The sequence below is a fragment of the Trachinotus anak genome, unplaced genomic scaffold (genome assembly GCF_046630095.1).
Source record: "Trachinotus anak isolate AG129_WGS33_773 ecotype Australia unplaced genomic scaffold, CSIRO_AGI_Tana_v1 ptg000019l, whole genome shotgun sequence".
NCBI classification, from domain to species: Eukaryota; Metazoa; Chordata; class Actinopteri; order Carangiformes; family Carangidae; genus Trachinotus; species Trachinotus anak.
The window spans coordinates 12,868,292-12,881,036 of record NW_027273870.1 but is presented as its reverse complement, the minus strand read 5'-3'; the positions used below and the strand labels follow the sequence as shown (position 1 = coordinate 12,881,036).

At 36.5% G+C, this 12,745-nt stretch overlaps 1 protein-coding gene across 2 annotated transcripts in view; it reads left to right on the top strand.

Annotated features, from left to right (window-relative positions):
* Window positions 1-12,745, top strand: part of tenm3 (teneurin transmembrane protein 3) — a 310,851-nt gene that overhangs the window by 78,798 nt on the left and 219,308 nt on the right. For both annotated transcript variants that reach the window (XM_071504949.1, XM_071504948.1), the window contains exons 4-6: window positions 3,501-3,743; window positions 9,695-9,815; window positions 10,570-10,640. In XM_071504949.1, coding sequence (XP_071361050.1) covers window positions 3,641-3,743; window positions 9,695-9,815; window positions 10,570-10,640 — 295 coding nt within the window. In that variant the 5' untranslated portion in view covers window positions 3,501-3,640. The remainder of the gene's footprint in view (window positions 1-3,500; window positions 3,744-9,694; window positions 9,816-10,569; window positions 10,641-12,745) is intronic.

Genomic DNA, 12,745 nt, shown 5'->3' with positions numbered 1-12,745 from the left:
TAGCACAGGCACATTACTGTGAATAAGAACACGTGGTAATGAATGATTAGGGTCACTAGTACTCCAGAACATCTTTAGTCCTCACCCTGCTGTTATTAAAAATAAGATTATACAAAATGGGATTAAAGGCAATCGCATTCCATACTGTTATCGTCTATGGTTCTCCAATGGTGGAACAAGCAACTGAAGTCTACCAGAGCAGGGGCATCCCTCTCTATCTTCAAGAATCTCTTGAAGACTCATCTGATCCATGAGCACCCCCTCTCTTAACACCCCTAACACCCTAACATGCCTAACTAGCACTTACTATGCACTTTCATTGCACTTCTTTACCTGATCGCTTTGCACTTACTAAATAGATGTAGTACTTAGTACTCACGCCAAGGTCTCCTACTGCACTGAAGCTGTAGTGTTGTCCCTCACTTGTAAGTCACTTTGGATAAAAGTGTCTGCCAAATGACTCAATGTAAAAATGTGAATGTAATTCTCATTGGTACAAAATTTTGTTAAACACACTAGAAGGGAGTGCACAAACTGAATACTCTGGACAGTGAAGTGCATCACAACCCAACCACACAAACAAACACACACACACACACACACATGCATGTATGTCCAGAAGGTAGAGGATTTAAGGCTCAGTGTCTCAGATTAAGTTGATGGCTTATAAAGCTGTCTGACCACTGCTGGCTGTCTGTGCGTCCTCCTCTCTCTCAGCCTTGCTCAGCCTCTCTTTTATGTTTTACTCTCTCTTCACACTTTTTAAACTCTGTAGCTGAACTCAGTATTCAATACTGAATATGATCTTTTGTCGAAAAAAGCAAAAATTGTATTCCCACACAGCGTCATAACTGTGTTTTTTAGACCAAGGTCCTTTTAATAATTTTTTTTTCATCTGACAGGGGCAGAAACCAGAAACACGTCACTTTTTTGGGGTTTTTTTTTGGGGGGGGGGGTTTATAGCAAAAAAACAAAAAACACATTCTGCTTAATTTCTTCTTTTCTATTCTTACTGACTAAACACAAAACTGCTATATATATAGCAAAACACAGAAACACAGACAAGAAGCATCAAAATTGACTTTTTATTCAGTTTTAAGCCCCATTTTTATGATGCACTTTTTAGATCTTGGTCGTTTTTAGCTACATATTTAGAGGAAGGATTTTAGTCACCTGACGAATGGATCTAATTATCAGATAAAGAACCTCAGCAAAGATTAGTGGCAGCTCAGCTTTAAGCCACCTTCATAAAATTAACATACAATTTCTTTATTTGGTGTTTTGTTGAAATTTTGCTGTACTTGTACTTGTACTTGTTATAGTGACAATAAAGGCTCATCATCATCATCATCATCATCATCATCATCATCATTACTGGTTTAAATCACCAGGTGAATTTGTTTTGGAGAGTAGGAGACCTTTGTGGTTAATCTGGCTGCTGGTAAAAACTTCCTGAAGGTCTAGATCATAAGTAATCAAAGAAACAAACTGAGCAAACATGAGCAGCTAGATTCACAGCCCCTCTGACATGTCTTGCATCCACCGAACAGCATTGGAGAAAGACTAATTTTATTCATGGTTTTTACTGGACTTATTCACTGTCCATTTGATTTTGAGAGGAGAAGACCTCCACCACTAATTACATTAATGCCAAACTTTCCTGACTGACAATGAAGGAATCCTAACCACAAGAGGCTGACTGCAATGATGGCAGTGGTGGTGAAAAAAACAACTCCTATGATCTCATGAGAGACCCCTAGCTGCATATGTAATACTGTGCATTTAAAGCTAGCCCATAGAGCCTTCTTATTAAGATAATGTCATGCCCATACATAAACGCAAAGTTTGTCACAGTGATATGTTGGCATGAATTTGACAGTTCACCATATGGCAGATGTTGACTTCTACTAGTATAAGCAGAGAGTGACCAGGGAGCAGCAGAGAGTCGAAGGAGAATGTTTTTTATGAGCAGGAATATGCTGCTACTCTTTTTTGGTCATATACCTTAACTGCCAGATGGCACAAAGAAGCTGCGTGCATCGACATTATAGTGTTATTTAGAACCAAAATTTCTCTTCATCTTTATGGGGACATTGATATTTATGCATTTAATCATTGTCTTATAGATAGCAAATGGGCTTGTGAAATACAGGGATGTTTTTAATCCAACAAAATGTATTGTCTGCTGCATTTGCACCTACCATATCTGAAAAGCATTATGAAAAGTTTTTCAGTTTTTGCACATGTTCTCATCAGGAGAAATAATTAACTGTGACAATTCACATATCATGTGAAACTGAGATGCGTGTATCATTACAGGTCCACTGTATAAACCCACCACATGGTACAGACAACATCACTTTCTCTCTTGTTTTCATTTGTGCAAAGAAATAATGAATATGAATGAAGTATGGACAAATACAAATGCTTTCCAGGATAGAACAATTCCAGTAGCAAGGTATAGACACAGAATGGGGAGGGGGAATATTGTTGCTCCGCCTTTACACAGCCAGATCGACATCTGTGTTGTGTTATATATGTCATGTCTGTAAGTTGTTGATTTGTTCCCTCAGTTTTGGAGGGATCATTTTAGAAACCACCTTTGGCAGTTAACAGTGACAACCTGATATGTTTAAAGACAGGTTAAGGTGAAGGATAAGGATGCCTTTAGATAATACTTTGAGAGCATTTAGCAATTAAGTTTCCCAGCATACTTTGCTGTATAGAAATGTGCCTCAGAGCAAATATGCACATGTGGTGAGGTACATGAGGTTTACACTATATCAGCCTCTGTGAAAACCATTATTTCATTGGCTTGGAAACTACATTAAATGTATGAATGAGGAATCAATTTATGGGAGAAGCATTAATGAACCAAATAAATAGAGGCACAGCATGATAAGAAAAACCTCATTCTTAATTAAATAAACCTGCAACTCAATATTTCTTTAAAAACTAATATGAATTTGCCTCACTCACGAACACCCCAGAAAACGGGTTAGTAAGTAGGAGAAAGCAGCATGGAGGCCAGTGATTGTCTTTGACACGCGTCATAACATTGCACTGGAAAAGGGGCATGTTCAACCAGGTGAAATAATTCCATTTCTGCTGATCAGAGCTGATGCTGATAAATACCTGTGACTACTGCAGAGTCATTTGACCTGGGAATGAATGCAACCTGTACCCTTTCCCACTGAGGACAGAAACCAGATGTTAGTGGGTGTGAGTGGGTTTTTTGTCATCTGTGAAACAGCCTGTAAGCATCCATATCAACCAATGAGAGTGAACAAAACAACTGAGTATGGTGCTGCAGATCACACAAAAATATAGACAGTAAACCCACTATAGATGGTGATGGTCTGCACAGGAGTACATAATGCATATGCTGTTGTTGTTGTTAACATACACTGATGTCACTGCAGGATGAGGTTTTGTTGTTGCATCACTCATTCTTTGTCTTTGTCAGTAACTCCTCATTTTTTGTCTCTGTGTATTTGCAGGTGGAGTCCAACAACCCTTCACTCTCTCTGTCTGACTCTCTCTCTCTGCCTTGATCCTCTATCTTTGTGTGTGTGTGTGTGTGTGTGTGTGTGTGTCTGTCTGTCTTTCTGTATATGCAGCTGTACAGCAGCATGCCTGTATGTTTGCCACAAGCACAAGCAGAAGCATTATGGAAGTGAAAGAGCGACGTCCATACTGCTCACTCACCAAGAGCCGCAAGGACAAGGAGGGACCATACACTGGTGAGATAGCTCAGATACTGTAGCTCATTCATTCAGATAGTCATTAATTTATTGTCTCACTTATTGCTATCACTTGTTGCTCTGTTAATTCATTAGTTGAGTCAGTTAGTCAGTAAATCATACCTATCAAATACCTTCAAACACATAGATAGATCAGGGGTCTAAATCATCCCATTCCCATTCATTTGCTGGCCTTAAATTTAGGGAATAACAGATGTATTTTATATTCTTATTGAAAATTTTATATAAATAATATTTTATATTACAGTGCAATATATTTTGATTACTGCTACTATGATTACTTTAAGAGGCTCCCATTGACAAGTATTTATAGAGGCACTTGTGAACATGCATGGCAGGCAACTGCTTGGAGGCCTAGGCTGTAAGGGGGCCCCTGAAGACTGATAAAGTTAACTCCACAGCTCCCTCCTCCTTAAATAACCAATAGACCATTTGCAATGACATCTCAGAAACAGTGTTGGCAACTATTTTCAGTTCAAATTCTTTAAAATTTTTTTTTGAAAATTACAGAAGAAGGTTTTCCACATCTTTATATTTATATTTTGAAGGGTTTTTCACATTCTTTATTTGAAAATTCTACAAGGAAAACATTTGTAATTAAAAAAATGTTTTACACAGATTTTACTCATTCTCTGTTCCAGATTATTCATTATTTAGTCAGGATTTTATCTTAAGACATCCCATGCTGTATGGTAGGGTAGGTACGTGTCTGTAGTGTGTTATAAGAATATGTCTGTTACACTTTTATTCCACTGTCAATATGTGAAGAAGTGCACCAACAAGGGATAGTGTTAGTCAAGATAGTCAAGTTTAGAATAATTCTGCTATTTTCAATCCCAAACTTCTAAATCTACAAATGAAAATGAAATATTAGAAATCATATAATTGTTATAAAAATTGCATGTTCAGTCAAAAGAAGAACAATTTTAGAGATTTTTAAATGGCAATTCACAAATCAGCTGTTGATTGATGAGATATTGATTTAACTTGTTACCTTACAGGCCTGGCAAACCAGCTCCAAAGTAGATTTAAAACTCTGTCTCTTATCCATTGTCTCAGCATAGTTTTTGTTTCTATATTCTCTTTTCCTTTTGTGTTTTTGTTTGTTTTGTCAAAAATAATAAGAACAATAACTGATTGACCTTACCTTTTTGGTCAGCAAGAAGGACTCTTCCCTTATACATACTTTCATAAATGATCTTGCTGGACAAATAATTCAAAATGTGAGCTATGTACAGTCATTTTTCTAAACTCTTCCTCACAATCATCATATCATTTAAGCATTACAAATTCCTACATTTTTAATTAAAGCGCAACATATTATTCTGATTGGAAAGCTACAGTATATATTGCTAAATCCTTCGCAGCCCATGAGGTCAGGACCATTAAGGAGTAGTGTGGTATGTTAAAAGGAAATCCCAGTGTCATACAAATTAGGACATTGTACTCACCAAACTCTCTGAGAAAACGAAGCAGAAATTATTTCCATTGTAAACATCCCTCACAGTTTACAGACCACCTTTCTGTTTCAAAATTCATACACTGTACTACCTGTGGGTGCATGCAGTTTTTGTGTGCAGTGAGGGATTGTTACCAACATTTTAAGAGGTTTTTCTTCGGGTTTACCTTCAAACACATAGATAGATCAGGGGTCCAAATCATCCCATTACCATTCATTTGCTGGCCTTAAATTTAGGGAATAACAGATATATGTTATTTATGTTCTTACTGAAGATTTTATATTAATAATATTTTATATTACAGTGCAATATCTTTTGATTACTGCTGCTATCATTACTATAAGAGCATCCCATTGACAAGTATTTACAGAGGCACTTGGAGGCCCAGTCTGTCAGGGGTCTTCGTTTAAAATTCAAAGTAAGAGGAAATTCCCTCGAGCAAAGATCCAGGGCATCATAATGTCACAATGTCTAATTTGCATTATGAATGCCAGTACCATATACATATATTGAAGTAGCCTAATAGTTCTGTATGTGGTCAACAATTATACAAACATTATTTATTGTCAGTTCTCACAACTGTAGATATTATAAATTAAAAGTACTCCAAAAATAAATACATCTTTTTAAGATTTAAAGTAAAATAAGAGCTGTACTTAAAAATGAAATACAGAACAGAGTATGAGTATGTGCATCAAAAGCCTAACTTTAATAAATAAAGTGCTTAATTTTAGAAAAATGAAATAAAAAACAAAAAAAAAGTGTCAGGGCCATTATCATACATGCAGGTTCTCGCTCAGAATAATATTTGATTTAATAAAGCTGCCTCACAGCTGTATGTGAGCTGACAATGATCAAGATGTGCAGGGCAACTTTCCTCAGACATGGAACAGCTGTCTCCAAGAGACAGGAGCCAGAAAGTGGCAGGGTCAGTTCCTCAGAAATAATCTTTCAGGGACACGTCTGCTTGGAGATCGACCAGTTGCATCTGGAGCGACCCATGATTTGTCTATTTGAAGTGCTGTGTGGCTTCTTTTGAGACCCCATCATCTGCCATGAGGTGGGTTCTGAATGAACAGGGTAAGCTACTGTCCAAGGCTGATGCTGTCAAAACGTTCAGAATCAGCTTGTCAATAAAGTCAACAAAAGAAGATTCATCTCTTCACCCTGAACTTGTTCCTGCACTGATGGGACATGTGCACAGGCTCTCTGCAGCTCTCACTTGAACACCTCAAATTTCCTCTTGAAGCTGACATCAGGTCACAAACTGAATTGCCCTTGCCTGTAGATTTGAATTCAGTCCATTCAGGTGTGGAGTGATATTAACAATACAAATGCCACAATATCCATATTTTTTCATCTTCTTAAAAGAGAGACAATTGTGTGGCCTTCTGGCTCATCAGCTGTGTCAAGAAAGCTTTGACACTCCAACAACCTGTCTCTACTAAACCACATCACATTGTTGTACAGCAGAAGTTGATGAGAAGCTGCATTTCTCTGAGAAATTCCATGATCTTCTTTATGGCCAGGTACATGTCCTCTGCTCTTGTGCTGGTCTGAAGGGGTGTAACACTTAAAGGCTTTTCTAAGAACTCTTTCTTCTCCTTGTTGAAGAACGTTACATAAACTAACAGCTGAACATTGTCAGTAAATGTTTTTTATCTTGACCCCAATCCAAGCTACTTTAAGGGAACATTCATTTGCAGAAGTCAATGCAGTCAAAGAATGTGTTCAATCATACTGGGCTTTTAGATCATTCATTTTCTGTGCCCTCAGTCTGGATTTCAGTGGGTATGTTTGCTAAAAGATACGTGCTTTGTCTCATAGTGCCACTTCACATTGCCACTTCTGATAAACACTACAGTCTCACAACATGAGACATACTGGTTTTGAACTGCTGACTGGAAGACTGAATATGTAAGAGTGTGTCCATTCTTGATAAAAAGGTTTGTTATCGCTGTCTACTTTTCTCTTTTGAGAGCACACCATGTGAATTTACTTTTCACTGACTCACTTATTTCGCAGATTGCGGTGTCTTGTCTTGTCTATCCCCTGTGAGTGAGTGTGTGTGTGTGTGTGTGTGTGTGTGTGTCACAATACTTATCAGAATGCACAGATTTGATTGGCTGACTAGCATCACATGAGATGATTTACAACAGATACAATTGGTCTGTGAGTTTCCTGGGCCACTAAACCAGAAAAGGTTCTGTATTATTTTTTGAGCTGTGTCTGAGGCTGTACTTCATCCAGCCACCTTCACCGTGGATCATTTGCTTCTCTTCAGATATTTGGACGGTGTGGTTATGAGAGGCACTGGCCACACTGTTTCTGGTTTATAGAACAAGCAGAGACACGCAGGTCTCCACATCTGGAGGCAATCAGTGTCTGCACCCTCTCCTGCACTGACTGAGAGAGTTACTGAGACATGATTGTCTTTATATACCCCATGAGACAGAACTTAGGGCCACAAGTCCAAAGTTATGCGTGTTGTTTTTTTAAAGGTGGAATGATACATAATGCTTTCCATACTGGAGGAAGAGTGTGTTTTGCTGGTGATTGCCGTAAAGTGGGCCTATAGATGTCACACCCTGGCTCATTAAATACTTTGAGATTTAGGGAGGGCAGGTCAGTAGTGTATGCAAAGTCTTTGAGCACTATATGCAGTGAGTGAATGGATGTGAAACACAAATAATAACCAAAGAATGATATCAGTTGGCCAGAAAGAGAGGGTGAGAAGATCTTGCTGAACGCTTTCCATTCTGTTAAGTTGTGCTTCCTCCCATCCTTGCTCTCCTGGACAGCAACACTCAATTGGAGTCTGGTTATTAATCAGTTAGCTGATCTGAAGAGATAGTAAAAGCAATTGCCGAGCTACTGTAGAACTGTAGAAGCAGCTACTGGTGTTGTTTATAATATAAAAAATATTACATGTGTACAATCTGAATCATGAAATTCTCTGCAGCTCTCTTAATTTTTTTTCTCCATAAGCCTTTTTTGGTTTGTTTTGTTTTTTTTGTTTTCTGGATCACTCAGAAAAAAGCTTCAGTCTAATGCAGCCACACAGTCATGATTAAAATTAGTCTTCTAAAGTCATCGTTACCCTGATGAGGGTGTCAGACTGACTCTGCCGAAGGTCTTTCATAAACTATTTAGGCGATGATTTTACTCAGGATATTCACTGTCGTTTTTACTTTACTCCCTCTCACCTATTCTGTTCTGATAATAATAATATTAATAATAATAACAAAACTTAATTGGTCCAATAAAGTGTTAATGTCAATTTGTGTTATTTTTATCAGTCACATTCTGTGATACCATGACGCTGCATATATATACATTAAGTATTGGAGAAGCAGTCAACAGACACCAAATGTTTTTCTGTTGTTTTCTACTATCAACATTTGATAGTTGCGCTGTTGTGAATCATGAGCAGTTGTGTTCTTTCCACAATGACCCTGGACGGAGTGAGGATATCCTGTTTGGTGAAAATGATTCCTCCATCCATATGTTTCTTCCTCGTAACTTTCTCTTGATTGGATTTTACCTGTGGTGAATTCAGCTGATTGGACATAATTTTGTAAGGCACACACCTGTCTATATAAAGTTTCACAGCTGACAATGCATATCAGAGCAAAAACCAAGCCATGATGTGGAAGAAACTGCCTTCAGAGCTCAGAGAAAGGACTTTGTCAGGGCACAGGTATGTGGAAGGCCACAAAAAAATTCTGCTTCACTGAAGATCCCCAAGAGCACAGTAGCCAGTGTGGAACAACCAGGACTCTTTGTTGAACTGGCCAGCCAGCCAAGCTGAGCAATCCAGGGAGAAGGGCCTTGGTATGAGAGGTGACCAAGAGGTGGTCACCCTGAGCTCCAGAGATGCTATGTGGAGTTGGGAGAAACTTCCAGCAGGAAGTTTTTCCTTTTTAATGAAATTTCAGAAATTTGACTGCAGACTCCACTGGCACTGTCTCCAACACCTTCCTGTAATTATCATTCTAGAAATCCAGGGTCTGACTTTAATTGGTGACATTTGAGCATTGTAAAATGAAACCAGTGCAAAAAAAGACATAAAGGAACAAACTCTAAACTCATCTTGAATTTTGTCTTGTTTTTGCCTCTAAGAGCTTTTTATTTTTGTATAAATATTGTATGTCTGTGAGTAGTTAAACAGAAAAGGAAACAGCCTGGAGGGTGCAAAACAAAATGTGGGTGTGTTTGTTTCATGGTTGTCAAAAATAATTTACTTTTAATAAGTTTATTACTTTTTCCTATTGTTTTTGTTTTAATGTTGTTTTGTTTACCATATTGTTGTTGTTTTTTTTTTGTTTTTTTTACTATTAATTGTAACACACACAACTGTTGTTTTTAAAAGTGCTATATAAATAAGGTCTATGATTATGATGATGATGATGATGATGATGATGATGATGATGATGATGATTATTATTATCATCATCACTATTATACTAGGTTCATCAGGGGACAGCGAAGACTGTGCTATTGGCTCACAAGGACTCCGAGTCCCCACGCAGAAGTCCTACTCCTCCAGTGAAACACTTAAGGCCTTTGACCAGCACCAAGACCAGACCAGGTTAGAACTGGAATTACATATGTTATAATACTGTCTAACCAATGGATAATATTATGTTATAGATATGTAAAGCACTAAAACATGTCTTCAAAGTCTTCAAATTATTATTATCTTGAGCAGACTCACAAAAACATTTTTACAAATACAATTTAACCTGGAGCAGGTTTGGTCTAGTCATGTCTCTGCTGATAGGAACTGGTAGCTACCATTTTTGCTCTCTTGGGAGGACTGAAATACCTATTTTTTTATAAATTTCCACACTTTATTGAATAAAACCCTGTAAATAGCAGAGTTTGAATCCACATGGTTTGTTCATTCCATTTGGAATCACAATGTGCTATAAAAGGGAAGTCAGAGACTGCTGACTTGGCCAAGGTCAATGTCAAACAACATACACCATATTTCAGAGAAAAAACATTCAAATTCTTAGTAATTGATCTGGATTTGCCCCAAAATGTAATGGTTTCTTCCCTGGCCCATGTCCTATTCCTTTACCAAGTTCAGTGCAAATTGGTTTGGTAGTTTTTGTGTAATCTTGCTGACACAACTTGTGAGCAGACACAAGTGAAAACATGACCACCTTTGGCAGAGGTAATGAGTATACTTTAAACTCTGACAGAAATATTGAATGAGTAATTTAAAGTTTAACTCCTATAATTCTTCAAACAGCAATACTTGATTATCCTTTGAAAATCAGTAGCTATCTTTTCTTGTTGTGTCACAATTGACAACTTTTGTCCATGGTTGTCGACAGGCTACTGTACGGGACCACCAAGGGACACAAGGATATGGTTCACCATGAACAGGATGATTATAGCAGACAAGGTGAGAGTCTATACACACATGCAGTGCACAGACACATGTACAGCTCTTGCTTCCTGTGTTTGGTTATCAATGCACACTTAAAACAGCAAGACTGAAAACTGTATGTTGCACTCAATAGATGTTCTGTTCATAAAAGTAGATTTCTTCTCTGCTGGTACACACACAAAAAATAACAGCATAATACAATGATACATGTAATTTACTATGATACATGGAAAGCACTGTAATTGTATCAAGTTTCCAAATATGGTTTTTATTTCCTTTATTTCCTTTTGGAGTTTCTTTAATCTATATATATATATATATATATATATATATATATATATATATATATATATATAAGGCATCACATTAATTGACACATGCATTTGTATATAATGTAAATCCTTATTTACTATATCTAAAAATATATATAAGTAAAGTTTTAGTAGTTTTGTTAGTTGATACTTGGGCATGTATTTGTTCATAACTTTGTGGATTTATATTTGGATAAAACTTGTTTAACATATGATTGTACCAAGATGAGGTGAGGAAGTGAAAGAGATGTTAAAGGTTTGTTAAATATAAAGTATAAGTAAGTATATCTCAGAAGGCTTCAATGAACCATTGGCACAATGAGCCATCCACGTCTTGTCAAAGAAGAGGGGGTAGGGTAAAAATAGCTCATTAAAATGAAAAGAAAAATGCTTAACCACAGATTGCATCCATTGTTCTCCTGCTCCAATTAACACAGCGTCAATATTTAAGAAATAAAAAATTCATAATTACTCAATCATCTTATCACCTTCGTTTTCACTGCTGGCCTAATTGGAGCTAATTTAAAATTAATATAACTTTTAATTGAACGGCAGTACTTGTTATCTCTTGTTGTGCCATTAATTACAGAAAGCTTTTATAATATCTCTTTTCATTTGCTGATTAAAGATGAAAATGCACATACTGAGATTTTACAGATAATTTGTTTGTCTTCTTTTCATGTATATTTTAAGGGATTATCACACAGTATTTGAACCTGATTTCAGCCCATTTCCATTTGATGTGTAAGAGTTACTCCTAATGATTTATTAAATTTAATGAAAAAAGTATTCTGAATGTGTAATCCACTGATGAAATACTTTCCACAGTTTGTGTGTTTGTAGATGTTTCTTGATGGTCCTTGTTGTTTTGTGTCTGACTTTTTTGTTTGTTCTTACAAAAAACACCCCATTCGATACTATTACTAAAAGGCCTGCAGCCCTGCATCCATTAAGCATCCCTCATTATATTGTGAGTATATGATGCTAACACATGACTAATTGAATTACTGGCATTTTAAAGCAAATCTAAATCTTCTGGGCAGATATGTGTTTTCAACACATTTTCCCATTAAACATTGTCTTATTGTGCCTTATTGTGGCTTTCTTGTGTAAAATATTTTACATATTTATTGTGTATTTTACTGGAAAAAAAATTAGTGTAACAAGTGTGTTGTTCTATGCCATTGGTCTTTTTATGACTCAGTTTTTGTTTTTAATTATTTGCATTGTCCAGCTTTGATCATATAGACCATGAGCACTCACCATTTTATTCATGAATGCCTGTTTTTATAAAATTAGATCAAAATGTCTGTTCGATTAACATCTCTCTAATAATAACCAGTGTTGTATCAACTAGTTCTTTGTCATTAAGCAGACAGAGTTTCATCATGAAATAGTAGACAGCTGAATAGTATTGAATTGTATTGAACAGTAGACAGCTGAAGGTGTAACTGGTTTAATACTGGTTCAGAAACCTTACAATCATCTAGTGTGAGATATCTGTGTCTCTGTTAATTATGAAAATGTATATAATAACACTACATTTCTAAAAATGGAATCCCTCATTTATTATTTTGTGTTTTTTTATTTTTATTTTTGTATATCTTCAATAACATTTATTATGAATTATAATTGATAGTTATTTAATTTTGATCTGAGCAAATGTCTTAAAAGAGTCTATGCACATTTTGTACAAATGATTAAATTCATGATATGTTCATCCTAACATGAGTTGCACCACCATTTCATTTATGTCTTCATGGTCTCTAGGCTTAAGGTTCTGTCTCATCTCCTGGAAGGATTGAATGG